Source organism: Salmo salar, chromosome 11, assembly GCF_965601325.2.
Source record: "Salmo salar chromosome 11, fSalSal1, whole genome shotgun sequence".
Lineage (NCBI taxonomy): Eukaryota > Metazoa > Chordata > Actinopteri > Salmoniformes > Salmonidae > Salmo > Salmo salar.
Window position 1 is genome coordinate 5,900,934 of NC_138301.1, and position 26,473 is coordinate 5,927,406.

Here is a 26,473-nt window from a genome sequence, read left to right on the forward strand (position 1 = left end):
ATAGCCTTGGACAGGTAAGCACCAATGCTCAACACCTGGCTTGTAAATGTATTTCAAGTCAATATTTATTCAGAAGATATAGTATTCTATATCATACTAACAGTAAATATACACACTGAGTGTACAAAACATTAAGAACAACTGCTCTTTCCATGACATAGACTGGCCAGTGAATCCAGGTGAAAGCTATGATCCCTTATTGATGTCACCTATTCAATCCACTTCAATCAGTGTAGATGAAGGGGAGGAGACAGGTTAACATCTTTGGGCTAGTGGGCAGTATTTTGATGTCCGGATGAAAAGCATGCCCAGAGTAAACTGCCTGCTACTCATGCCCAGAAGCTAGGCTATGTATATTATTAGTGTTTCTGGATAGAAAACACTCTGAAGTTTCTAAAACTGTTTGAATGATGTCTGTGAGTATAACAGAACTCATATGGCAGGCGAAAAACTGAGAAAAATCCAACCAGGAAGTGGGAAATCTGAGGTTTGTAGTTTTTCAAGTGATTGCCTATCCAATATACAGTGTAAATGGGGTCATATTGCACTTCCTAAGGCTTCCACTAGATGTCAACAGTCGTTAGAACGTTGTTTCATGCTTCTACTGTGAATGAGGAGAGAATAAGAGCTATTGGAATCAGGTGTCTCGAAAAATGCCATGAGCTCAGTCACTCGCGCAGCCGTGAGTTCCTTTTCATTCCTTAAGACATAGGAATTGTCCGGTTGGAATATTATTGAAGATTTATGATAAAAACATCCTAAAGATTGATTCTATACATCGTTTGACATGTTTCTACGAACTGTAATTGAACTTTTTTGACTTTTCGTCTGAACTTAGTGCACGTGCATTTTGCATTTGGACTGAACGCGCGAACAAAAGGGAGGTATTTGGACATAAATATGGACTTTATTGAACAAAAATAACATTTATTTTGGAACTGGGTTTCCTGGGAGTGCATTCCGATGAAGATCATCAAAGGTAAGTGAATATTTATAATGATATTTCTGACTTTTGTTGACTCCACAACATGGCGGGTATCTGTATGGCTTGTTTTGGTGCCTGAGCGCTGTACTCAGATTATCGCAAATTGTGCTTTTGCCGTAAAGCTTTTCTGAACTCTGACACAGCGGTTGCATTAAGGAGAAGTGTATCTTTAATTCTATGTCAAACACTTGTATCTTATATCAACGTTTATGATGAGTATTTCTGTAAATTGATGTGGCTCTCTGCAAAATCACCGGATTTTGGAGGCAAAACATTACTGAACATAACGCGCCAATGTAAACTGAGATTTTTGGATATAAATATGAACTTTATCAAACAAAACATACATGTATTGTGTAACATGAAGTCCTATGACTTCCTTCTGAAGAAGATCATCAAAGGTTAGTGATTAATTTTATCTCTATTTCTGCTTTTTGTGACTCCTCTCTTTGGCTGGAAAATGGCTATGTTTTTTTGTGACTAGGTCGCTGACCTAACATAATAACAAGGTATGCTTTCGCCGTAAAGCCTTTATGAAATCGGACAGTGTGGTTGGATTAACAAGAAATGTATCTTTAAAATGGTGTATAATACTTGTATGTTTGAGGAATTGTAATTATCAGATTTCTGTTGTTTGGATTTGGCGCCCTGCACTTTCACTGGATGTTGTCAAATCGATCCCGCTAAAGGGATTTGATCTCTAAGAAGTTTAAAGAACAATTTTGAAGTCTTGAGACAATTGAGACATGGCTTGTGTATATGTACCATTCAGAGGATGAATGGGCAAGCCAAAATATTTAAGCGCCTTTGAATGAGGTGTGGTAGTAGGTGCCAGGTGCACTGGTTTGTGTTAAGAACTGCAACGCTGCTGGATTTTTCACACTCAACAGTTTCCCATGTGTATCAAGAATGGTCCACTGGAAATCCAGCCAAATTCAAATCAAATCACATTTTATTGGTCACATACAGTGGTTCGTCCTTTAAAAGTTGCAGTGTACTGCAGCGCAGCTTGCATGGTGCCACAGAATTCTATGTCACGTCATTTAATTGTGAACCACTGGTACCATGAATGCTAGTTAGTGCTAGTTTGACCACCAGAGGGCATCTTTGAGAAGCATTTGATCGCCTTCAATAGTGGCTGAACTAGAGAATGAAGGCACGCTGGAGACCCGGGGTTCAATTCCCTGACAGGGAGGAAGGAGTAGCCTGTCCTTGTAAATAATAATGTGTTCTTAAAACTTCTTGCGGATCATTGGGACGCTAGCGTCCCATCTGGCCAACATCCGGTGAAATTGCAGAGCGCGAAATTCAAATTAAATTACTATAAATATTTAACTTCATCGGGGTAGTGGGCAGTATTTTCACGTCCGGATGAAAAGGGTGCCCAGAGTAAACTGCCTGCTACTCAGGCCCAAAAGCTAGAATATGCATATCATTAGTAGATCTGGATAGGAAACACTCTGAAGTTTCTAAAACTGTTGGAATGATGTCTGTGAGTATAACAGAACTCATATGGCAGGCAAAAACCTGAGAAAAAATCCAACCAGGAAGTGTGGAAATCTGAGGTTTGTAGGTTTTCAAGTGATTGCCTATCCAATATATAGTGTCTATGGGGTCATATTGCACTTTCTAAGGCTTCCACTAGATGTCAACAGTCTTTAGAACTTTGTTTCAGGCTTCTACTGTGAATGGGGAGCGAATAAGAACTGTTTGTATCAGGTGTCTGGCAGTAGGCCATTAGTTTAGTCACGCGCGTGGCCATGAGCTCAGTTCTCTTTCCTTTATGAAGACAAGGAATTGTCCAGTTGGAATATTTTTGATGATTTATGATAAAAACATCCTAAAGATTGATTCTACACATCGTTTGACATGTTTCTACAAACTGTAATAGAACTTTTTTGACTTTTCGTCTGGACTTTAGTGCGCACGTCTTCTGCATTTGGAATAGTGAACCTAACGCGCAAACAAAATGGAGGTATTTGGACATAAAGATTAACTTTATCGAACAAAACAAACATTTATTGTGGAACTGGGATTCCTGGGAGTGCATTCCGATAAAGATCATCAAAGGTAAGTGAATATTTATAATGCTATTTCTGACTTCTGTTGACTCCACAACATGGCGGGTATCTGTATGGCTTGTTTTAGTGACTGAGCGCTGTACTCAGATTATTGCAAGGTGTGCTTTTGCCATAAAGCTTTTTTGAAATCTGACACAGCGGTTGCATTAACCTCTCTGGGGTATGTGGGACCCCAGTGAAATAGCAGCGCAGCAAATTCAAAACAACAAAAATCTCATAATTCAAATTTCTTAAACATACAACTATTATATCCCGTTTTACAGATACACTTCTCGTTAATCCAGCCACATTGTCCGATTTCAAAAAGGCTTTACGGCGAAAGCATACCATTAGATTATGTTAGGACAGCGCCTAGACAAGAAAAACCACACAGCCATTTTCCAAGCAAGGAGAGGCGTCACAAAAAACAGAAATACAGCTACAATTAATCACTAACCTTTAATGGTCTTCATCAGATTGCACTCATAGGACTTCATGTTACACAATACATGTATGTTTTGCTCGATAAAGTTCATATTTATATCCAAAAACCCCATTTTACATTGGCGTGTAATGTTCAGAAATGTTTTGCCTCCCAAAACCTCCGGTAAAAGAGCACATCAATTTACAGAAATACTCATCATAAACGTTGATAAAATATTCAACTGTTATTCAAAGAATTATAGATACACTTCTTCCTATGACATCGGGTGCTGTAGGTGTCCTGGAGGGCAGGGTGATGCGTTGGGCAGACCACACCACCCTCTTGAGAGCGCTGCAGTTGCGGGCGGTGCAGTTGCCATACCAGGCAGTGATACAGCCCGACGGGATGCTCTCATTTGTGCATCTGTAAAAGTTTGTGGGTTTTAGATGCCAAGTAAAATTTATTCAGCCTCTTGTGTGGGTGGACCATTTCAGTTTGTCAGTGATGTGTACGCCGAGGAACTTGAAGCTTTCCACCTTCTCCACTGTGGTCCTGTCGATGTGAATGGGGGGTTCTCCCTCTGCTGTTTCCTGAAGTCCCTGATCATCTCCTTTGTTTTGTTGACGTTGAGTGAGAGGTTATTTTCCTGGCATAACACTCCCAGAGCCCTCACCTCCCTGTAGGCTGTCTCATCATTGTTGGTAATCAAGCCTACTACTGTTGTGTCGTCTGCAAACTTGATGATTGAGTTGGATGCATGCTTGGCCACGCAGTCATGAGTGAACAGGGAGTACAGGAGGGGGCTGAGGACGCACCCTCGTGGGGCCCCAGTGTTGAGGATCAGCAAAGTGGAAGTGTTGTTTCCTACCTTCACGGGCCCCCTGGGCGGCCCCCAGGTGTAGAGTCCATGCCCCAACGAATTGAGGCTGTTCGAAGGGCAAGGGGGGGGGAGTGTTCTTAATGTTATGTAACCCTATTAGAAAGGAGATATTCTCCGGATTAAAATAGGGTCAAAACATCAGCCTCCATTTCTTCTTGCGCAAATGCTCCCATGGGTTCCCAAGCGAATTGTATTTCATCATGTTGGACTGTACAGCCTTACCTGTGGAGTTTGCGCCCATTGGACGGGGTGTTAGCCTTCTCAGTGTTTCCCCTATATCCCCAAAAAGATGGCAGTCTCAAAGTTCTTAGAGCAATGTTTTATTTAACTATTTATAAATGAAACAATTAATAATATTATTACTATTATTTTGCTATTATGAGTAATTACTACTTCAGTAAGGATTACTTTTCACTCACCTCAGGTATAGAAACCCTTTACTTTTGATAGTCTGTGTTTGAAAACAATGGTAATGCAATTCTCAATTATTCCAAAGGCTGGCAGCATGAGATCACGTTTGATGTGAAGGCAAGCAATATTAATACATTTTGATAAGATAAGGGTGTCTGAAAAATGACATAAAAAATGTGAATTTTATGATATTCATATCGGTCTGTGACTTTGGATAATATGCCTTCTTTTTTTGCAATGGTATCGTTTTGGTATCATTTTGGTATTGAGTATCGTGATGGTATCGAGTATTGTGATATTAAACCTGGTATTGGTATCTAAGTCTGAATTCTGGTATCGTGACTACACTACTATAGTAATTACTGTAGTGTTTTTGCAGTTTTCTAATTTAATGCAAATATCCTGCAATGCACACTTTTTGCCGTGTTCATATGACTTGAACATTATAACAAAATCAATGGGACCCGCATGAGGTCGGGGCCCCTAGGTAAGTGCCCTGCGTGCCAAGTCGGTAATCCGGCAATGTTCATGAAAGTAGTATATTGGGAATCATTTTTGATTGGCCGCTTATTCAAGTCATCTGGCATGGTGGGTAATTAGGCAATTACCCACCTCCGACACCTCCAAAACAACCGCTATGCTGATGTCGGCTAGCACGGGTCTGATAGAATCTAGCCCTTAGACAGCTAGCCATCGTATGGTTAGTCATCTAGGTTTATGACACTCATACAGAAACATGCCACACACAACCCATCTGCTACATCACTGATAGAGGTACCATGGTGACACACCATTTCTGCCTGATGTGTCAATGAGGGTGAGTCAGCAAGGAGAGGAGGAATGGGTGGGTGCCCACTGTTTCAACGTAATTTGTCAACATATTGTGACTTGGAAATCTACGTGGAAAATACATTGTTTTGAGGGTAACATTTTTACACCAGGATTATGAAATCATGGTTACCAATTTTCAACATACATTGTATAATTTTCAACATACTTTTAAACATAAAATATGTTTAATTTCTACCTTTGAAACAACGTCAGATATTCAACATTATATCATTTATCAGAAAAGAACTATAGGTTGGGCAGCACTCTCCTACTGGAGAGTTTATATATATATATATTTGCTTTCAACCAGGATTTTAACCAGACCCAGCAATGCTTACTGAACACTACCAATATGCTATCGTGAGCATGATTAATAATGTTGGATTCACGTCTCAATCTCAACCAAAAATCTAAGTTAAAGAATAGAACTAAATCAATTCAAATCAAACTTTAAGTGCACTTTAAATAAAGATGCTGGTATTGGCATTGTCAACCAAACACAATTAATTATTACTTTTGTAACGTAAAGGCTATTTTCAAATGTAACAGTATTTATTCAACCTGAAAATTAGCAACACATCCATTGCCACATTTTTTATTACCCCTTTTTCGAAGAATTCAATTGGTAGTTACAGTCTTGTCTCATCGCTGCAACTCCCATACGGACTTGAGAGAGGCGAAGGTTGAGAACTGTGCATCCTCCGAAACACAACCCAACCAAGCCTCACTGCTTCTTGACACAATGCCCACTTAACCCGGAGGCCAGCCGCACCAATGTCTCGGAGGAAACACATACACCTGGTGACAGTGTCAGCACCCGGCCTGCCACAGGAGTTGCTAGTGTGCGATGGGACAAGGACATCCCTGCCGGCCAAAACCTCCCCTAACCCGGACGACGCTGGGCCAATTGTCCGCCGCCCCATGGGTTTCCCGGTTGCGGCCTGCTGTGACAGAGCCTGGACTCGACCCAGAATCATTTACAATGCCTTAGACCACTGCGCCTCTCAGGAGGCCCCCATTGCCATATTTTTAGGTTACTGTAACTATAATGTCTTCTTATGTAATCACAGAAAGCGTGCATGTTCAAGATAGCATGCAAAAGTTGCAGGTCTGTGGAGATCTTCACAATTGCTATAATAATCTGCGCAGAATCTTGAACAGCATTGATCACTTTTTTTTTATTTAACTAGGCAAGTCAATTAAGAACAAATTCTTATTTACAATGACGGCCTCCCGGGGAACAGTGGGTTAACTGCCTTGTTCAGGGGCAGAATGACAGATTTTTACTTCATCAGCTCAAGGATTCAATCCAGCAACCTTGCAATTACTGGCCCAATGCTCTAACCACTAGGCTACCTGCCACCCCACTTGTACTATGTACTTTTATTGTAATTTCAACTGCCATCCAGGTAATTTGGCTATGCTATTTGATCAGTGATAACACAGTAAGGCCTTTCCACTCACAGCCCGTTATCCAGTATCCCGGTTGAAAATGGCAGATTTTGTTATTGATAAGCGCATGAATTGGAATGCAGTAACATGCTATCAAAGCTCAGGTTCTCCGCTTCACAGCGCTGTATGGGTTTTGACTGACAGACGTTTTAAAAATTGACCAGCGTGCACAAAAAGATGTCCCCATCCCGTTCGCTAATTGGGCTACTTTTGCACATTTGTGGTTGTATGAGTGAGGGGAATACTGTAAAGCAATTGGAGTGGATGTGTTCTGAAAGATGAGGAGTTTAATAAATACTTTAATAAAAACCACAAACCTGTGAGTCCAAATGTGCACTTCATGCACACACTTGAATGTACTCATGACTCCATTATATGCGCACCAAAATGACAATATGTTTACCTTTTGAAAGCAACACTATAAAATCGTATATTTTAACTTGTTGGCAATATAACAACCTGTCAAATGATGCCCACCTGACCCAGACTACAATGGAACATTTTTGGAATGTATGATAGTGGGAATGCAGGACTGTGTTCCAAACAAAAAACAATACATGTGTACTTGCTTCAGATCCTCAATGGTAAAGCTAGGAGAGCAAAAAAAAGTATATTTCTTTGTTATAAAAGTGCATTTAAATTACTTAGGAACTGTGCACGTTTGGAGAGGTGTGTGGCCACTTGTAGACACCAGTTAGACCTCCAACTCAAGCTGTACATTTTTTATCTTGCACCTACTCCAAAATATAAATTCATATTCTTATTATGTTACTGAATGTATTTTCAGATTTCGTTATTGATTTAACGTATACGCTTGGAGTCAGGAAGCAGGTGCAGACAGTGAGTTTAATAAACATGAACAAGTTAGATAAACAAAACAGGAGAAGCGTACTAAACATGAACAACACCAATACTGCCTGATGACTGAGGCTACTGAGGGCTAAATAAAGGGAGAGTAATCAAGGTGACGATGATGAGGACCAGGTGTGCATAATGATAGGGAGCAGGTGCACATAATGATGGCGCCCGGACCAGAAGTTAGTAGACCGGCAATGTTGAGTGCCTCAGATGGGGAGCAGGAGTACGCGTGACAGTACCCACCCATCCTGACTCGCAGCTCCAGGACGACGCCGGCCAGGAGTATGGCCCTGAGGGCGAGGAGATTGAAATCCCGGATGATGTTGGGGTCCAAGATGTCGGCCACCAGGACACAACAGTGCTCCTCTGGACCATGCCCCTCCCAGTCCACCAGGTACTGAAGCCGACCCCCAGGACGTTGGGAGTCCAATAGGGACCTAGGAGGGAAACATGAAAAGAAGGTGAGATCCAGTAGTTGGTGGGAGTTGTAACCGATATGTTACTTTGTTGACTCTCCAGAGGACCTTGAAGGGCCCCACAAACTGGGGGCTCAGCTTCCGGCAAGACAGGCGGAGCAGGAGGTTCCTTGGTGGAGCGCCAGACGCGATGACCAGGATGGAACATGGGAGCCTCACTGCGGTGACGGTCCACTTGCTCCTACTCAGTAATCACCAGCTGAGTATTCTGTGTGCAAGGAGTTTTAAATTTTTGTTTTATTTCTGCTGGAGCATCATGTGGGCAGCATTCAAAACTTCCTCTGCGCCGGAACCACTCATCCCCCGCAGGGGCTTCGGTCTGGCTCGGGGTCCACGGGGCCAGGGCCAGCTGATATCCCAGGATGCACTGGAAGGGATTGTTTTTTATTTTTGTTTTGGAGGTGATGTTGGGTCCGGGTGTCAGAACTGGAGCTACCTGGGAGGCCTCAGTCGGTTTGTCAGATTCCCTTGACTCGGCGGGTTCGACGGGTTCCCCTGCCTCAGCTGGTTCGACAGGCTTCCACAGGCTCCCATGCCTCAGCTGGGTTCGACAGGCTCCCATGCCTCAGCTGGGTTCGACAGGCTCCTATGCCTCAGCTGAGTTCGACAGGCTCCTATGCCTCAGCTGGGTTCGACAGGCTCCCATGCCTCAGCTGGGTTCGACAGGCTCCCATGCCTCGACCGAGGCAACCTGGGAGGTTTCATCAGGCTCTCACGCCTCATCCGGTTTGTCAGGTTTCTGTGCCTTAGCGGAGGCGACCGGTCTTCTCCTGATCCCCGGGATCGTCCCTGTGGTTAGTGTCCTGCGGCTGGAGCCAAACACACTGGGGGGGGGGGGTGCTGTCACGTAGGCTCTCTCTCCGGCGCTCTAGGTCGCCATGGTCCCGCGCCTCAGCTGGATCGACAGGTTCCCGCACCTTAGCAGAGGTGACGGTCTGCTCCTGATCATCATCTTGGTCGGCGTCCTGCGGCTAGAGCTGCATGTCGGGGAGGGGGGTACTGTCACATGTGCTCCCTCTCTGGCCTCTAGGTCATCAGACTGCTCGTTATGACGCACACCGGTCACCATCGTTACATGCATTATGACATTCACCTGGACTCCAACACCTCCTTGATTACCTGCCCTATATATATATATATATATATATATATATATATATATATATATATATATATGTATATATATCACTCCCTTTGGTTCCTTACCCAGTCGTCATTGTTTCTGTTTCATGTCTGTGCGTTTTCATTTCATTTGTTTTCATTTATTTATTAAATTATTCCCTCCTTGAACTTGCTTCCCGATGTTACACTCAGCCTCCTCCATTCCTCTCAATCACCTGACCCATGACCACACCTGTTCACCTTCACTATTGTCAGGCATCCTACATGTCCGGCTACACACAGATTCCAATAATATTTCTGTATATATCCATAATGTGACATTTGAAATGTCTATTCTTTTGGAACTTTTGTGAGTAATGTTTATTTTTGATTACTTACTTTTGTTTATCTATTTCACTGGCTTTGGCAATGTAAACATTATCAAGGCACAAGGTGAGACCCAAATTCAGACACAGGAGGCAGATGGTTGGAGTCTTACAATGTTTATTAAAAGCCAGATCAGAGTCCAGGAGGAACAGAGTGGCAGACAGGCTCATGGTCAAGGCAGGCAAAATGGTCAGGCAGGCAGTACAAAGTCCAGAAATAGGCAAGGGTAAAAACTGGGAGGACTAGGAAAAGGAGAATGCAAAAGGCAGGAGAACAGGAAAAACGCTGGTCGACTTGGAAACATACAAGACGAACTGGCACAGAGAGACAGGGATAAATACACTGGGGAAAACAAGCGACACCTGGAGGGGGTGGAGACAATAACGAGGACAGGTGAAACGGATCAGGGTGTGACAGTACCCCTCCTTAAGGGACGCCACCTGGCATCCTACCTGGGCGCATACCTGGTTGACCAGGGTGTCAGCGGTGGAAGTCGGTGATGAGGGCTGGATCCAGGATGTCTCTAGTGGGAACCCAGCACCTCTCCTCTGGGCCGTAACGCTCCCAGTCAACCAGGTACTGGAAACCCTGCTCGAACACCCAGGAGACATTTTACCATGTAGGCCGGATGACCATCAATGACACGGGGAGAGAGGGTGGGACTAGGAACAGAAGACAAAGAACAGAGAGACACAGGCTTAATCTTAGACACATGGAAGGTAGGGTGAATACAGAGGGTACGGGGTAAAACAAGATGGACAGCAGTGGAACTCAGGACTCTGGAGATGGGAAAAGGACCAATGAAACAAGGGGACAGTTTGCGGGACTCTACCCAAAGGGGCAGGTCCCGTGTGGACAGCCATACACTCTGCCCAATGCGGTAGCGGGGAGCTGGGGTCCAGCGACGGTCCGCTTGTCGATGATACCTGGAGTTAGTCTTGAGAGTAGCCGCCCTGTTTCTTCTCCAGGTATGTCGACAGCAGTGGACAAACATGGGTCGAGGGTACGCTGACCTGCTCTTGTTCAGGGAAGAGTGGAGGCTGATTCCACTTTCGAGTGCTCCGTGGGGTGAGTCCTGTGGCAGAACTGGGAAGGGTGTTCCGGGCATACTCCACCCAGACCAGTTGATGGCTCCAGGTAGTGGGGTTGGTTGAGACCAAGCACCTTAAGGTGATCTCCAGGTCTTGGTTGGCTCGCTCCGACTGACCGTTAGTTTGGGGATGGAATCCGGATGACAGGCTTGCCGATAAGGGTGCAGAATGCCTTTCAGAACTGAGACGAGAACCCCGATCGGAGACCATGTCTACCGGGAGTACATGGTCCTTGGCAGAAGGTAGTGTGGGGAGAGTGATGAAATGGGCGGCCTTAGAGAACCGGTCAACTACCATCAGAATGACAGTGTTGCCATCAGACGGAGGGAGCCCAGTGATAAATTCCAAAAATATAAGACCAGGGACGATGAGGAACCGATAGTGGCTGGAGGAGGCCAGAAGGAGCTCGCCGTGGAGTCTTGTTTTGAGCACACACAGTGTGCGGTGAAAGCAGAGACGTCAGGGACCATTGTGGGCCACCAGGAACATTGTTGAAGGCAGGCTACTCTATGACAGGACCCTGGATGACAGGTCAGCCAGGAGGAATGAGCCTATTCCAGGACCAGGCAAGGACTGGATTAGAGACAAACAGCCGGTTAGCCAGGCCCCCTTCAGGTCCAGGCTAGGAGCGTTGTGCCTCACAGACCAGTTTCTCAATACCCCAATCCACATTGGCAGCAAGGCATGTGGTAGGGAGAATGGTTTCAGAGGTTGAGGGTGTGGCAGTGGAACTGTATAGGCAGGAGAGGACGTCAGCCTTCACATTCTTTGACCCTGGGGTGTAGGAGATGGTGAGGTTAAATCTGGTGAACAGGAGGGCCCACCGGGCCTGCCTGGAGTTGAGACGCTTGGCTGTACGGAGATATTCCAGGTTTTTGTGGTCGGTCCAGACCATGAATGGCTGTTCTGCTCCTTCCAGCCCGTGCCTCCACTCTTCCAACACCATCTTCACCGCCAGGAGTTCTCGGTTGCCCACATTGTAGTTCCTTTCAGCAGGATTGAGACGATGGGAATGGAAGACATAGCTATGAAGCTTCTGGTCCGGGGCAGATCGCTGGGACAGGATGGCCCCCACTCCAACATCCGAAGCATCCACTTCCACCACAAATTGACGCTAGGGATCCGGATTGAAGAGGATGGGTGCAATTGTGAACTGATGCTTCAGGTCCACAAAGGTTTTGTCGACAGCTAGAGACAATTTGAATGGTACCTTGAGGGAGGTGAGTGCCAAGAGGGGGGCCGCCAGGGTGCTGTGGTCCCGAATGAAACGGCAGTAGAAGTTTGCAAACCCAAGAAACCGTTGCAACTGCACCGTGGACATTGGTTGAGGCCAATCCACCACTGCTTTCACCTTTCCAGGATCCATCTGAACATTGCCCTCAGCAATGACATATCCCAGAAAGGAGATTGTAGAGTGGCGGAAGTCACATGTCTTGGCTTTCAGTAACAGTTGGTTCTCCAGGAGGCGCTGAAGGACCTGTGCAGATCGGGAAAAAAAACAGGATGTCTCGAAGGTACACAAACACAAACCGGTTTAGCATGTCCCGAAGCACATCATTAACCAAAGCCTTGAAAACAGTGGGGGCGTTGGTGAGTCCAAATGGCATTACCTGGTACTCATAATGTCCACTGGCTGTGTTGAAGGCTGTCTTCCACTCATCCCCCTCGAATATCTGAACCAGGTGGTAGGCATTTCGAAGGTCCAACTTGGAAAATATGGTGGCCCCCTGGAGAGGTTCAAATGCCGAGGAGGGGTAGGGGGTAACGATTCTTGACAGTAATGTCATTAAGTACCCAGAAGTCAATGCACGGACGCAGGGTCTTGTCCTTCTCCACAAAGAAAAACCCTGCGCCGGCAGGAGATGCAGACGGACGGACGGCCCCAGTGGCCAGAGACTCCTATATGTACTCCTCCATAGCTTTGGTCTCTGGTCCAGACAGAGAATACAAATCAACCCGGAGGTGGTGTAGTGCCTGGGAGAAGATCAATGGCACAATCATAAGGACGGTGCGGGGGAAGAGAAGTAGCACGTGCGTTACTGAACACTTCCAGGAGGTCATGGTATTCTGTGGGGATAGCAGAGACATCCACAGTCTTGCTAACATCCTGAGGCAGATGACTTGAGGAAGGCTGTGCTGCTTGAAGGCAGTGGGAATGGCAAAATGGGCTCCAACCCAGGATGGAGCTTGTGTTCCAATCAATCATCGGATAGTGCTTTTGAAGACAGGAAAATCCCAAAACCACAGGAACATGGGGAGAGGTAATGAGGAGGAACTGTATTGTCTCACTGTGGTTACTAGAAACCCGTAATTGAACAGGCACAGTACTATGGGTGACTTCCCCTATAGAGCGGCCGTCCAGTGCCCTAGCATCCATGGGCACAGAGAGAGGCTGAGTGGAAATACCAAGCTCCGAAGCTATCGTGGCATCCATAAGATTTTCATCAGCCCCAGTCAATGAGCACTTGGAGAGACTGAGATTGGTCTCCCCAAAGCACAAGAGCAAAAAGGGGTGTGCGGGTGATGGGAATTATTGAACTCCCAGTCTGACTCACCATAGTACTGGTACCCACTAGAGACAAGGGTTTCCTAATAGGGCTGGTAGCTATAAAAATGTCCTGCCCCTCCACACTGCAGTCAACAGTTATTATTCATCCTCCATGAGCACTCCCAAACTGATAGCGTAGTTCTTCCCAACTGCATAGGCTCAGGAGTATTCAACTCACCCGTGGTAGATTCACGAGAGAGCTCGGGTGGCTTCGACTCCTTTCGGAAGAGCTGCCTTTTTAAACTTCCGGATTCCATATGAAGTAATCGCGCCATAAATCGGGTGCACGAGTGTGCCTGAGACCAGACCTCCTCTCACACTTGCGGTCCCTTAGGCGTCCATCAATTTGAATGGTTAAGGTGATAAGGGAGTCGAGGCCCACCGGCAGATCCCGAGCAGCTAGCTCATCCTTAACCTCCTCAGATAATCCGTGCAGAAAAGTATCAAAAAGAGACTCCTGATTCCAGGCATTCTCGGCAGCCAACGTGCGAAAGTCCACCTCGTAGTCTGCCATACTACGGGAGTTTTGACGTAAGTCAAGCAGTTTGCTGGCCGCCTTTCTCCCGGATACCGGAGACTCAAAAACTTCTCACCTCTACCATGAATTCCTCCAAATGCACGCAAATGGCAGATTGTTGTTCCCAAACTGCCGTAGCCCAGTAGAGCGCCCTTCCCAACATTAGCCTAATTATATACGCTATCTTCGATCGGTCTGAAGAAAACAAAGATGGATGTAGCTCAAAAATAAGCGAGCACTGGTGTAGAAAACCCCGGCAGACACCAGGATTCTCTGAATATAGCAATGGAGGAGGTAAGTGGGGTTCACTGGGAGTCGGGATAGGCTGTACCAACTCACCACAGATATGGGAAAAAATTACTGGGTGATTGGGGTTTTTCAGAGGTGGCAGACAGTCTGAACCAACTCCCTGATTTTCTCCATAATAGCCTTTAACCCATGGTTGTGGCGTTCCGTCAAGGAACTGCGCCCTTCCAAAAGGCCCTGTAGCAACTCCTGATGTCTCCCAATGGTGGCTCCCTGCAGGGAGACAGCGTGGCAGAGCTGGTCCAAGTCTGCTGGGTCTGTCATGGCCAGTTCGTACTATCAAGGCACAAGGCGAGACCCAAATGCAGACACAGCAGGCAGATGGTTGGAGTCTTACAATGTTTATTAATCCAAAGGGTAGGCAAGAGAATGGTCATGGATGGGCAAAAAGGCCAAAACCAGATCAGAGTCCAGCAGGTACAGAGTGGCAGACAGGCTCGTGGTCAAGGCAGGCAGAATGGTCAGGTAGGCGGGTACAAAGTCCAGAAACAGGCAAAGGTCAAAATCTGGAGGACTAGAAAAAGGAGACTGCAAAAAGCAGGAGAACGGGAAAACCGCTGGTTGACTTGAAAACATACAGGACAAACTGGCACAGAGAGACAGGACACACAGGGATAAATACGCTGGGGAAAACAAACAACACCTTGAGAGGGTGGAGACAATAATGAGGACAGGTGAAACTGATCAGGGTGTGACAAACATATGTTTGGCTCCCATCCTACAGTATCAGCCCCCAGGCTTCTAAAAACAATCCCCCCTCTGTGAGTGTGGGTGTGTTTCACAAGCTTTGAAAAGGGACTACGGGTCCCTTTAAATGCACACCACTGAGCGCAGACAAGACAAAATAATCCCTGGTCATTCAACAGAATAAAAGCTTTGTGTGTATGAAAGAGAGTTAGTGAGAGAGAGAGAAAGAGATTGTGCACATTGACTTTGTGCATCCAAATCTCTCCCACTTTTTTTCTGTCATTCTCTCTCATTTCATCTCTCCGTCTTTTTTTACCATTCTCTCTTGAATTTGATCTCTCTTTTCCCCTCTCAGGATACATTAAACAACAACTCATTTGGTAAGAAGTACAGCTGGCAGGAGAAGGTCTCGCGCTCATCCTCCCCCCTCAAATCAGGTGAGCTGCTTTACAGGAGACTGCTGGCTCATACCACCAGTTTAGTCTTTTAGGGGGTTGATGATTTAGTAGATATAATTAGGCAACACAGCAGTGACTGCAGAATCAACTACTGCCACTAAAACTATATACATATTTTCTATTATCCATTGTAACGTTGTCCAAAATCTTTTTGGATGAATTTCAGTGGCTCATTAGCGTCAGTGACAATGACAATGCCAGTGTAGTCTAGGCTAGCCATATTGAACAGTCTGCTGTGGCTAGCAGCCCAGGGCTACTACAGGTCATAGAATGGCCTCTCTGATCTATATGTAAAACTAGCAGAGAGTGTGTTGAGTTATAGACTAGCACCGCCGATTCAGATGTTAAAAAGATGACCGATGCTGCACAACCTTTAAGCTTCTATTAGCCTAGCTGTCACTAAATGTGTATGGAAAGAAAGGATAACAGAATGAAATAGAAAATGGTTTACTTTTTATTCTTGAAACACATAGGGCTAGTACACATAAACCATTATTTTGAAGTTACATCTGTCTCTCTAATATATAACCGTATCTGCTTTAGGCCCACTAGTCCCAATTTATTTTAGTGCTTTATATTGCAGTTTTCTTGATCAGATATCTCTTGAAAATATATTTCTCCATTCCTATGGCACTTCCTGGTAAAATAATCTATATTGGCCAACTACATACACTCTGGGAAGCATTTGTCTCCTTATAATGACAATATCTGTCTCTGTCCATTGCTTCCCACCCCCAATCATTAGTAATGGTTGTAATTATAAATGAATTTATGAAAAGCTTTTTATACATTGCTCTCAAAGTGTGTATTAGTGTCCTCTGATAGCAGTGACAGCATGGTGAATAGCTAGTATCCCTGCAAGGCTCTAATGGTTTTTGACAGTGGATTATGACATACTAGGTCAATCACATTCTATTTGTTGCCCACTGAATATGATGAGTAATGGGGAATTAGCATGGATCCCAGTGTTACCTAACCAACTAGACATTTCAGATATTGTGTGTGTTTGTCTGTGCATGTTGCTGTTGATCTGTATGTTGTTGTTGTGTGTGTGTTGTCTATGTGTACTGTATGTGAACTGCTGCACATGTTTCCATCTGGGTTTTTAACTATGTGCTATGTGCCCCTGTGTGTGTTTGTGTATTTTCTATGTTAATGTGTACATGTGTGTCTGTGTATGTATGTCTGCATGTTTGCTTGTGTCTGTCTGTGCACCTGCATGTCTGTATGCCTGTGTCTTGTATGAATGTCTGTGTGTCTGCGTATGTTCGGGTCTGTGTCTCTCCCCAAGGTGGGCTGACCTCTCCCCATGAGCACACCTGTCTGAGCGACGCGGACATGCTGCAGCATGGAGGCGGGACGCAGACCAAGGACCGGGGCACATCCACTGACGCTCCCTGCAGACACAAACACACCTTTGGACACACCCACAGTTCCACAGCGGGGACACGCTCCAAACTGCAGGAGAAGCCCCCAGCACCCCCGCATCCCCAAAATGACACACCCGCACCTCTGGGCCCCCCAGGGAAGGGCGAGGGGGGGACACACAGAGAGAAGATTCGCTATCACACAGACGTATGCCTAGAACCCACCGAGGAGATCTATCTGACTCCCGTGCACCGTTCCGAGCAGGACAGCCCATTCCTGTCCCAGCAGCCAGAGCATGGACGCATGTCAATCAGCTCTGACACCGAGGGCCCGCCCCCTTACCAGCCTCTGCCCGACCGGACCAACCCCTCCATTTGTGAGGAGGTTGAGGTGTATGTGCCCCCTCCCTCCTACACCTCCTGTGTGGAGGCTCTCCTCACCCCTCCCTCTACCGCCTCCCCCAAGGAACCCCCAGCCTTAGCCCTGAACCTCAGCCTGAGGGAAGGAGGAGCAGGGGCGGTGGTGAGGGCAGGGGCAGGGGTGGAGTATGTAGATGCCGAGGATGAGACATTTGGGGGAGAGGGTGAGGCTGAGGATAAGAGGGTAAGGGATGTGGGAGGCAGGTGGTATTTGGGACGTGGCGGCTGTGGTGCCCCCCCGAGGACTTTGATGAGCTCGGATGCAAGTGGTCTGTCTTACGACTCTGTGAAGTACACACTCGTTGTGGACGAGCACGCACAGCTCGAACTGGTGAGTCTGCAGCAGTGTTACCAATGTTACAGTGACGACAGCGACTCTGCGACCGTCTATGACAACTGCGTCTCGTCTCCGTATGAGTCGGCCATAGGGGAGGAGTATGAGGAGGAAGAGGAAGAAGAGAAAGAGGACGAGGAGGAGGAGGAGAGAGCGAGAGTGGGAATGGTGAGGAGAGAAGCCACTGCCTGTCTGTCAGAGGACTCTAACCCAGAGGCGAACCTGCACTTCTCTAAGAGGTTCCTCAACATCTTCATGAATGGACAGTCACGATCCTTCAGTAGGTACCACCAGTGAACCACAAGGACACCATCTTGTGTTCAGACACTGCAGTTTCTTACGTTAGGCTTAAAGCGCAACTCCATAATTTTTCAACCTCATTTTCATTATCTCCAGCATAATACCAGTGTCAACATTCGTGAAAACGGCACATTTCTACGTTTTGTAGAAACAAATATAAAGTTCAAAAGTTTTACCCGATGACGCCATCAAAAGTTACAACATTTTAATCCTTAAGAGTTTATTGACTCACTCGTGTGTCAATCTAAGTAACATAATAAAACAAATCTCCATTAAAATCCTTCAGTTTAAGCTAGAGATATCTTTTTTCACAGCCTATAAAGTTGTCACATCATAGTCAACATAGCTACTAGACCTAACATGTTAGTAAACCCGCTACAATCATACAGTACAGTGTACAATCAGCAGCAAGCAGTTTAGCAGTTACACCAGCGGGCCCCGGTGGCAAAAAAATCTATAAAACCAAAAGCTTACCTTGACTTGTAAGCGTTCCAGTGTTGGATAGCCATAGCCAGCTATCTAATATAGCATCCTTCTCTGTTTGACCCGGGTGTTTGAGTAGGCTTAATTAGCTAGCTGCGTTTAGACTCTAGCTAAGTAAGTGAAAGTGAAAAAAATTATATTAGGAAATATAGCTAGCTCTCTCTCTCTCTACTCCCTTCATTCTGGAATACATGAATTTGTTCAAAACTGTTCAACTATTGTCTTTCTCTCTCTTTGAGTCAACTACTCACCACATTTAAGCTGTAGCTTATGCTTTCAGTACTAGATTCATTCTCTGATTCTTCGATTGGGTGAACAACATGTCAGTGCATGCTGCAAGAGCTCTGATAGGTTGGAGGATGTCCTCCGGAAGTTGTCATAATTACGGTGTAAGTCTATGGAAGGGGGTGAGAACCATGAGCCTCCTAGGTTATGTATTGAAGTCAATTTATCCAGAGGAGGACAGAAGCTAGCTAGCAAAAAAAACAATAAAACATTTTAAAACTGTAGTACTAGTGGGTATTTGAATAGGAAAGTCAGAAATAGCGATATAAAAAATGCCTTAACTTTGATGATCTTCTTCTGTTGGCACTCCAAAAGGTCCCAGCTTAGGTCATGTCATATATTGAGAGAAGCATTACATTTCAAATAACAGCTGCATTCTGTGCATAAATTAGCCTGAAAATCAGGTATGAATGACAACAATATTGCAAGTCACACCAATGTAAATTTCCCCTTAAAGTCAGCTGACCTGCAGCCCTGGTTCTGCTAAATTAGTGAAATTGTGGACAATTATATGTTTTCTGGATCAGAACGACCTTGAGATCACCATGAATTGAATTTCAGTATATTCGAAAATATGATGCACCCAAATCCTATTTACAGTATTTTATTTATATTTTTTTTAGGCAGGGTGGAGTCCCATTGAGACCAAGGTCTCTTTTAGAAGGGAACGCTGAATGACAAACACATAGGCAATCTAGGCAGCATAGGAAATATACAAAGAAAATGCTGAATAAAATCATAAGAATCAATCACATTCCTCAGTGAAGAGGTCCTCAACCAACAATCTGATTTGCCCGAAAGGCACCAATGCATCCAATTGCGGAGTATTCTGAAGATTGTTCCATAAATGAGGTGCAAAGAAACTAAAAGCTGTTTTACTTAAATCTGGTTTTAGAAGGAATTTCAGAAGGAATTTCAAGACTTGGCCACAGCTGTGACCAGGTATCGTATCTCACATTTCTATAGGTTAGTAATGAGTTAGGTAATGCTGGAGTTTTTGCAAAACAGAATGCAATGTTTCAACCTATGCGTCGTCAGAGGCCCAGCCTACTTTTTGATAGAGAAAACCTGTCACTCCTGGTAAAAAGAAGTGTGCTCTGGTAAACCGCATCTAACAGCATAAATAAAGTGCCAACTGCATTCATGTAGATGACGTCACCATAGTATAGGACAGCTTCTCAGCTTCTTAGTTAACTTATTTATATGTTTTTAAAAGACAACTTATTGTCTTATCCAAATGCCCAAGCAGGGACACAATCAATGTGGGCACAATCCATGGTACAGATGTTTAAATATTAAGAATCATTGTTGTGCGCTCTAGAAAACAACATGTACTTTGTTTTTCCCGCATTCAATAATTATTTAAGGTCAATAAGTGTTTTTTGTAAGACAATGAAAAGCAGTCTGTAGGTCAGAGTGCCTGGTCCACAGTGGGGGCAAAAGAATACACAACAGTATCATCCGCATACAGGAGCAGATTACAATTTTTTCCACAGACAACCCTATATTGCTAATGTTTTCACACCCCTTGACCTTTACACATTTTGTTGTGTTACAGCCTGAATTTAAAATGGATTAAATTAAGATGTTGTGTCACTGATCTACAGAGAATACCTCAAAATGTCAGAGTGGAATTTTCTTTGTAGAATTTTCTTTTAAATTAAAACATTTTTTAAAGCTGACATGTCTTAAGTTAATAAGTATTCAACCCCTTTGTTATGGCAAGCCTAAATAAGTTCAGGAGTAAAAATGTGGCCCGATTCAAGAAACTAGGGGTATGTTGCAAGTCAGGACTTCGCAGGAGAGCCGTTTGAAAGTAAAAAATATGTTTTTATCTAATTGCGTTTTTTTGGCAGAAATACCTTCTCGAACATGTAAACTTTCATGTGCCTTAATAACAAACTGTTATGCCATCTGCAAATACGAATAAAGTTGTTAAATTACAAGCCTAGTTGGTTTAGCCAAAGAAAAAGTCAGGAACCTTCCCGATAGCCATGATTGGCTGAGATAATGAGTGGGCTGGACATGCCGAGAGATACGTTTCAGATTGGTCTGCGGTGTAGCATCTTGTGTCTATAAAATGAGCTGCTCGTTATATGTAGAAAGTACTTTCTACTGCAGTTTTTCAAAAGATATAACGTTAGTCATGGAGAATTGCAAATATGTTGCTACTGCTCTCAATAACATTGCTGCCCTGAATTTATTAGGCGCTAGCAACAAAGGTCAGTGGGAAGAAGTTGTGATGGACTACTTTCTGGAGGACGATCGTGCCATGTTGACTCTCTCTGACTCCGAAAATGAATCAGACGATGATGAAATCCCTGATTTAGGTAAAAACATTTTCATTGAAGAAGACATTGTAGAGTCTTCCGATGACAGTGATGTGGAAGAAATGGCAGTCAACAGTGTTGTCACGGAAGAAGTTGACCGAGTTTTGAAATCATTGGAACACAATGGGCCAAACAAGCTGTGCAAACTAAATGGAAACGACACAGGGCGTTTTATTTAATAAAAGGGGTTAAAGTCTGCCGTGAAGCTTTCATCCATGTATACGGGTAAGAATCTAGCTACAGTTTCAGATATTATAGGTTTCTAATTTTGTCAGAAAGTTGTTTTCATTGCAAGTTAAGGCTTGCTGTTAGCTAGCCAGCTGGAGTTCGATGGCTGGCTTGCTAGCTAACATTGAACCTATTTGGTTAACTTTAGCTAGCTAATGACAATCGGTTTGTATTGCTAGTAATGTTACTCTATGGATCGGGATTATAGTTAATTTTTTAGCTAGCTAATGTTAACGTGACATGTCTAAACAAAAGACCCCAAATTAAAGCTTGCTGTTAGCTGAGGTTAGATGGCTGGCTTGCTAGCTAACATGAACTTACATGTATGACGTGTGTGTAATGTTAGTGATATTTTCTCAGAATGCCATTTCGCATTGCTAGTTATAGCTTAATGTTAGCTAGCTAACATTGAATCTATTTGGTTAACTTAGCTAGCTTTGACAATTGGTTTGTACGGCTAGTTAAAGCTTGCTGTTAGCTAACGTTAGCCAGCTGAAGTATGATGGTTGGCTTGCTAGCTAACATTGAACCTATTTGGTTAACTTTAGCTAGCTATGACGATCGGTTTGTATTGCTAGTAATGTTACTTTATGGGTTGGGTTTATAGTTAATTTTTTAGCTAGCTAGCTAACGTTAATGTGACATGTCTAAACAAAAGACCCCAAATTAAAGCTTGCTGTTAGCTAGCTAACGTTAGATGACTGGCTTGCTAGCTAACATTAACTTACGTGTATGAAGTGTGTGTAATTTAGTGATGTTTTCTCAGAATGCCTTTTCACATTGCTAGTTATAACGTAATGTTAGCTAGCTAACTAGCTAACACTGATCCTATTTGGTTAACTTTAGCTAGCTATGACAATCGGTTTGTATTGCTAGTTAAAGCTTGCTGTTTGCTAGCCAGCTGACGTTAGATGGCTGGCTAGCTAGCTAACATTACGTGTATGAACTGTGTCTAGTGATGTTATTTCAGAATGCCATTTCGCATCTATTGTATAATAATGCTAAAATATTTTTATCTGGAATTTGTCTTTCAGCATCAGGAGAACACACCTGACTCTCCTCCACCAGTCATACAAGGAGAATGGCAGTACACAGATCAAGCAGTACCAGCACTTTAGGTGGTTTACAGCTTTGATGCTTTGGAGCCTGATGATGTCGCCAAGGAGAGTGCAGACTGTCGGGACCAGGTTACAGCAGCTGCGCAACGCTGACATCCTTCCTCCCATAGATGGTCTGCATGTACAAGCACCACCTGGACTGGACACAGCTGGACAAACTTGTCTTTTTGAGAAGATCAGGGAGTTTTGCGACAAAGAGGCTATGGACATCACATGCCCTACACCAAAGTCAAGGTCAGGATAGAAACAGGCTCTCTCCTTACACAAATGCAATACGTTGCTGCTACTATATTTTTCTATCCTGCTACTCAGCCACTTTACCCCTGATTGTATGCATATACAGTTGAAGTCAGAAGTTTACATATACTTTAGCCAAAAACATTTAAACTCAGTTTTTCACAATTCCTGACATTTAATCCTAGTAAAAATTCCCTGTCTTAGGCCAGTTAGGATCGCCACTTTACTTTAAGAATGTGAAATGTCGGAATAATAGTAGAGAGAATGATTTATTTAAGCTTTTATTTATTTCATCACATTCCCAGAGGGTTAGAAGTTTACATACACTCAATTAGTATTTTGTAGCATTGCCTTTAAATTGTTTAACTTGGGTCAAACATTTCGGGTAGCCTTCCACAAGCTTCCCACAAAAAGTTGGGTGAATTTTGGCCCATTCCTCCTGACAGAGCTGGTGTAAGTGAGTCAGGTTTGTAGGCCTCCTTGCTCGCACACGCCTTTTCAGTTCTGCCCACAAATGTTCTATGGGATGGAGGTCAGGGCTTTGCGATGGCCACTCCAATACCTTAACTTTGTTGTTTTCAAGTCATTTTGCCACAACGTTGAAAGTATGCTTGGGGTCATTGTCCATTTGGAAGACGCATTTGCGACCAAGCTTTAACTTCCTGACTGATGTCTTGAGATGTTGCTTCAATATATCCACATCATTTTCCCACCTCATGATGCCATCTATTTTGTGAAGTGCACCAGTCCCTCCTGCAGCAAAGCACCCCCACAACATGATGTTGCCACCCCCGTGCTTCACAGTTGGGATGGTGTTCTTCGGCTTGCAAGCATCCCCCTTTTTCCTCCAAACATAATGATGGTCATTATGGCCAAACAGTTCTATTTTTGTTTCATCAGACAAGAGGACATTTCTCCAAAAACTACAATCTTTGTCCCCATGTGCGGTTGTAAACCGTAGTCTGGCTTTTTTATGTCAGTTTTGGAGCAGTGACTTCTTCATTTCTGAGTGGCCTTCCAGGTTATGTTGATATATGACTCATTTTACTGTGGATATACATATTTTGTACCTGTTTCCTCCAGCATCTTCACATTTTTACATTTAGCAGACATTCTTATCCAGAGCGACTTACAGCAGTGAATACATACATTTCATGCATTTTTTTTTGTACCGGCCCCCCGTGGGAATCAAACCCACAACCATGGCGTTGCACACACCATGCTCTACCAACTGAGCCACAAGGTCCTTTGATGTTGTTCTGGGATTGATTTGCACTTTTCGCACCAAAGTATGTTCATCTCTAGGAGACAGAGCGTGTCTCCTTCCTGAGCAGTTTGACGGCTGCGTGGTCCCATGGGATTTATACTGGCGTACTATTGTTTGTACAGATGAACGTGGTACCTTCAGGCATTTGGAAATTGTTCCCAAGGATGAACCAGACTTGGAGGTCTAAAAAAAAAATTCTGAGGTCTTGACTGATTTCTTTTGATTTTCCCATGATGTCAAGCAAAGAGGCACTGTATTTGAATGTAGGCCTTGAAATACATCCACAGGTACACCTCCAATTGACTCAAATTATGTCAATTAGCCAGAAGCTAATCAGACGCTTCTAAAGCCATGAAATCATTTTCTGGAATTTTCCAAGCTGTTTAAAGGCACAGTCAACTTAGTGTATGTAAACTTCTGACCTACTTGAATTGTGATACAGTGAATTATAAGTGAAATAATCTGTCTCTAAACAATTGTTGGAAAAATGACTTGTGTCATGCACAAAGTAGATGTCCTAACCAACTTGCCAAACTATAGTTTGTTAATAAGAAATTTGTGGAGTGGTTGAAAAACATGTTTTAATGACTCCAACCTAAGTGTATGTAAACTTCCGACTTCAACTGTACGTATGGAATACTATATAAAGTATGCTAACGTATTGAAGGCATTTGGGCAGTGGTATAAAGTACTTCAGTATTAATTCTTTAAAGTACTACTTAAGTTTTTTGGGGGGGTATCTCTACATTACTTTACTATTAATATTTTTGGCAACTTTTACTTTTACTTCACTACATTCCAAAATAAAATAATCTACTATTACTCCATACATTTCCCCTAACACCCAACGTGTCCAATTCACACACTTATCAAGAGAACATCCCTGGTCTTCCCTACTGCATCTGATCTGGCAGACTCACTAAGCAAAAATGCTTTGTTTGTAAATTATGTCTGAGTGTTGGAGTGTGCCCCTGGCTATCCGTCAATAAAATAAATTAAAAAAATTAAATTGTGCCGTCTGGTTTTAATCAAGTATGACAATTTAGGACTTTTTCCACCACTGGATGTGGCTGGCGGTTATAGCATTTCTTTCACATGACCCATCAATTTAGACAAGTGTGTCTGGGTAAGCATCATCTAATATCTATAAAATATTTTATAAAATTCCAGGTAAACTTTTTGTTTACCTGGAATTTTTCCATATTGTTGGCTACTACCACTTTTAGTCTTAATCTTTACTACACTAATCACTGTTAAGCACATGACCTCACAGGGGAATCCTTAAAGAGATGGGTGGGGCTGGCTTAAGAGGGTGCGAACAATGCTGAATGGGTGTAGATAAAGGAGAGCTCTCTAGTAGGTTCCAAAACATTCAAAAACATTTGTCTCAAAAGTGAGTTTACAAGTTTATTAACTTTCAAAGCAGAATTACTTTACCATTCTTCCTCAAAAATTTAGTGTATGATATATCATTATGTATCTCTGAGTCTCTACTTTTACCCAATTTAAAAAAAAGAATTTCAAATGTTGCTACATGAGACCGATTGAGCCGTTCAGTCACAAATGTGCTTACCAAATTGCAAAATAAATTGCATTGACTCATCCGTGTTCAATAATAGGGATTAACATGATTTTTGAATGACTATCTCATCTCGGTACGCTACACATACAAATATCCATAGGGACCCTCAATCGAGTAGGGAATTTTAAGTACAGATTAAACCACAAAGTTCAGGGAGGTTTTTCAATGCCTCGCAAAGAACGGATCCGATTGTTAGATGTGTAAAAAACAGACACTGAATATTCATTTGAGCATGGTGAAGTTATTCATTTCACTTTGGATGACGTATCAATACAGCCAGTCACTACAAAGATACAGGCATCATTCCTAACTCAGTTGTTGGAGAGGATGGAAACTGCTCTGGGATTTCACCATGAGGCCAATGGTGATTTTAAAATAGTTACAGAGTTTAATGACTGTGATAGAAGAAAACTGGGGATGGATTAACAACATTGTAGTTACTCCACAATACTAACCTAAATGATAGAGTGAAAAGAAGTAAGTCCGTACATACTAAAAATATTCCAAAAGATGCACCCTGTTTGCAACAAAGCAGTTAAGTAATGCTGAAAAAATGTGGCAAAGAAATTTACTTTTTGTTCTGAATACAAAGCGTTATGTTTCGGGCAAATCCAACACAACACATCACTGAGTACCACTCTTCATATTTTCCAGCCCGGTGGTGGCTGCATCACATTATGGGTATGCTTGTCATCAGCAAGGACTAGGGACTTTGTTAGGATAAAAAAAATGGAAAACACCTATAAGCAGAGGAAAACCTGTTTCATGCTTTCCAAAAGACACTGGGAGACAAATTCACCTTTCAGTAACCTAAAACAATAACCTAAAACACAAAGCCAAATCTACACTGGAGTTGCTTACCAAGACGCCATTGAATGTACCAGAGTGGCCGAGTTACAGTTTTGAATTAAATCGGCTTAAAACTCTATGGCAAAACTTGACTCTCTAGCAATAACCAACAATCAACTTGAAGAATTTTAAAAAGAATAATGGGCAAATATTGCACAATCCAGGTGTGGAAAGCTCTTAGAGACTTAACCAAAAAGATTT

The 26,473-nt window shown here is 43.5% G+C and overlaps 1 protein-coding gene across 1 annotated transcript in view; it reads left to right on the plus strand.

Annotated features, from left to right (window-relative positions):
* Positions 1–26,473, plus strand: part of LOC106561900 (C-Jun-amino-terminal kinase-interacting protein 1) — a 138,107-nt gene that overhangs the window by 81,362 nt on the left and 30,272 nt on the right. The window contains exons 4-5 of the mRNA XM_082957616.1: positions 15,370–15,451; positions 16,764–17,873. Coding sequence (XP_082813742.1) covers positions 15,370–15,451; positions 16,764–17,873 — 1,192 coding nt within the window. The remainder of the gene's footprint in view (positions 1–15,369; positions 15,452–16,763; positions 17,874–26,473) is intronic.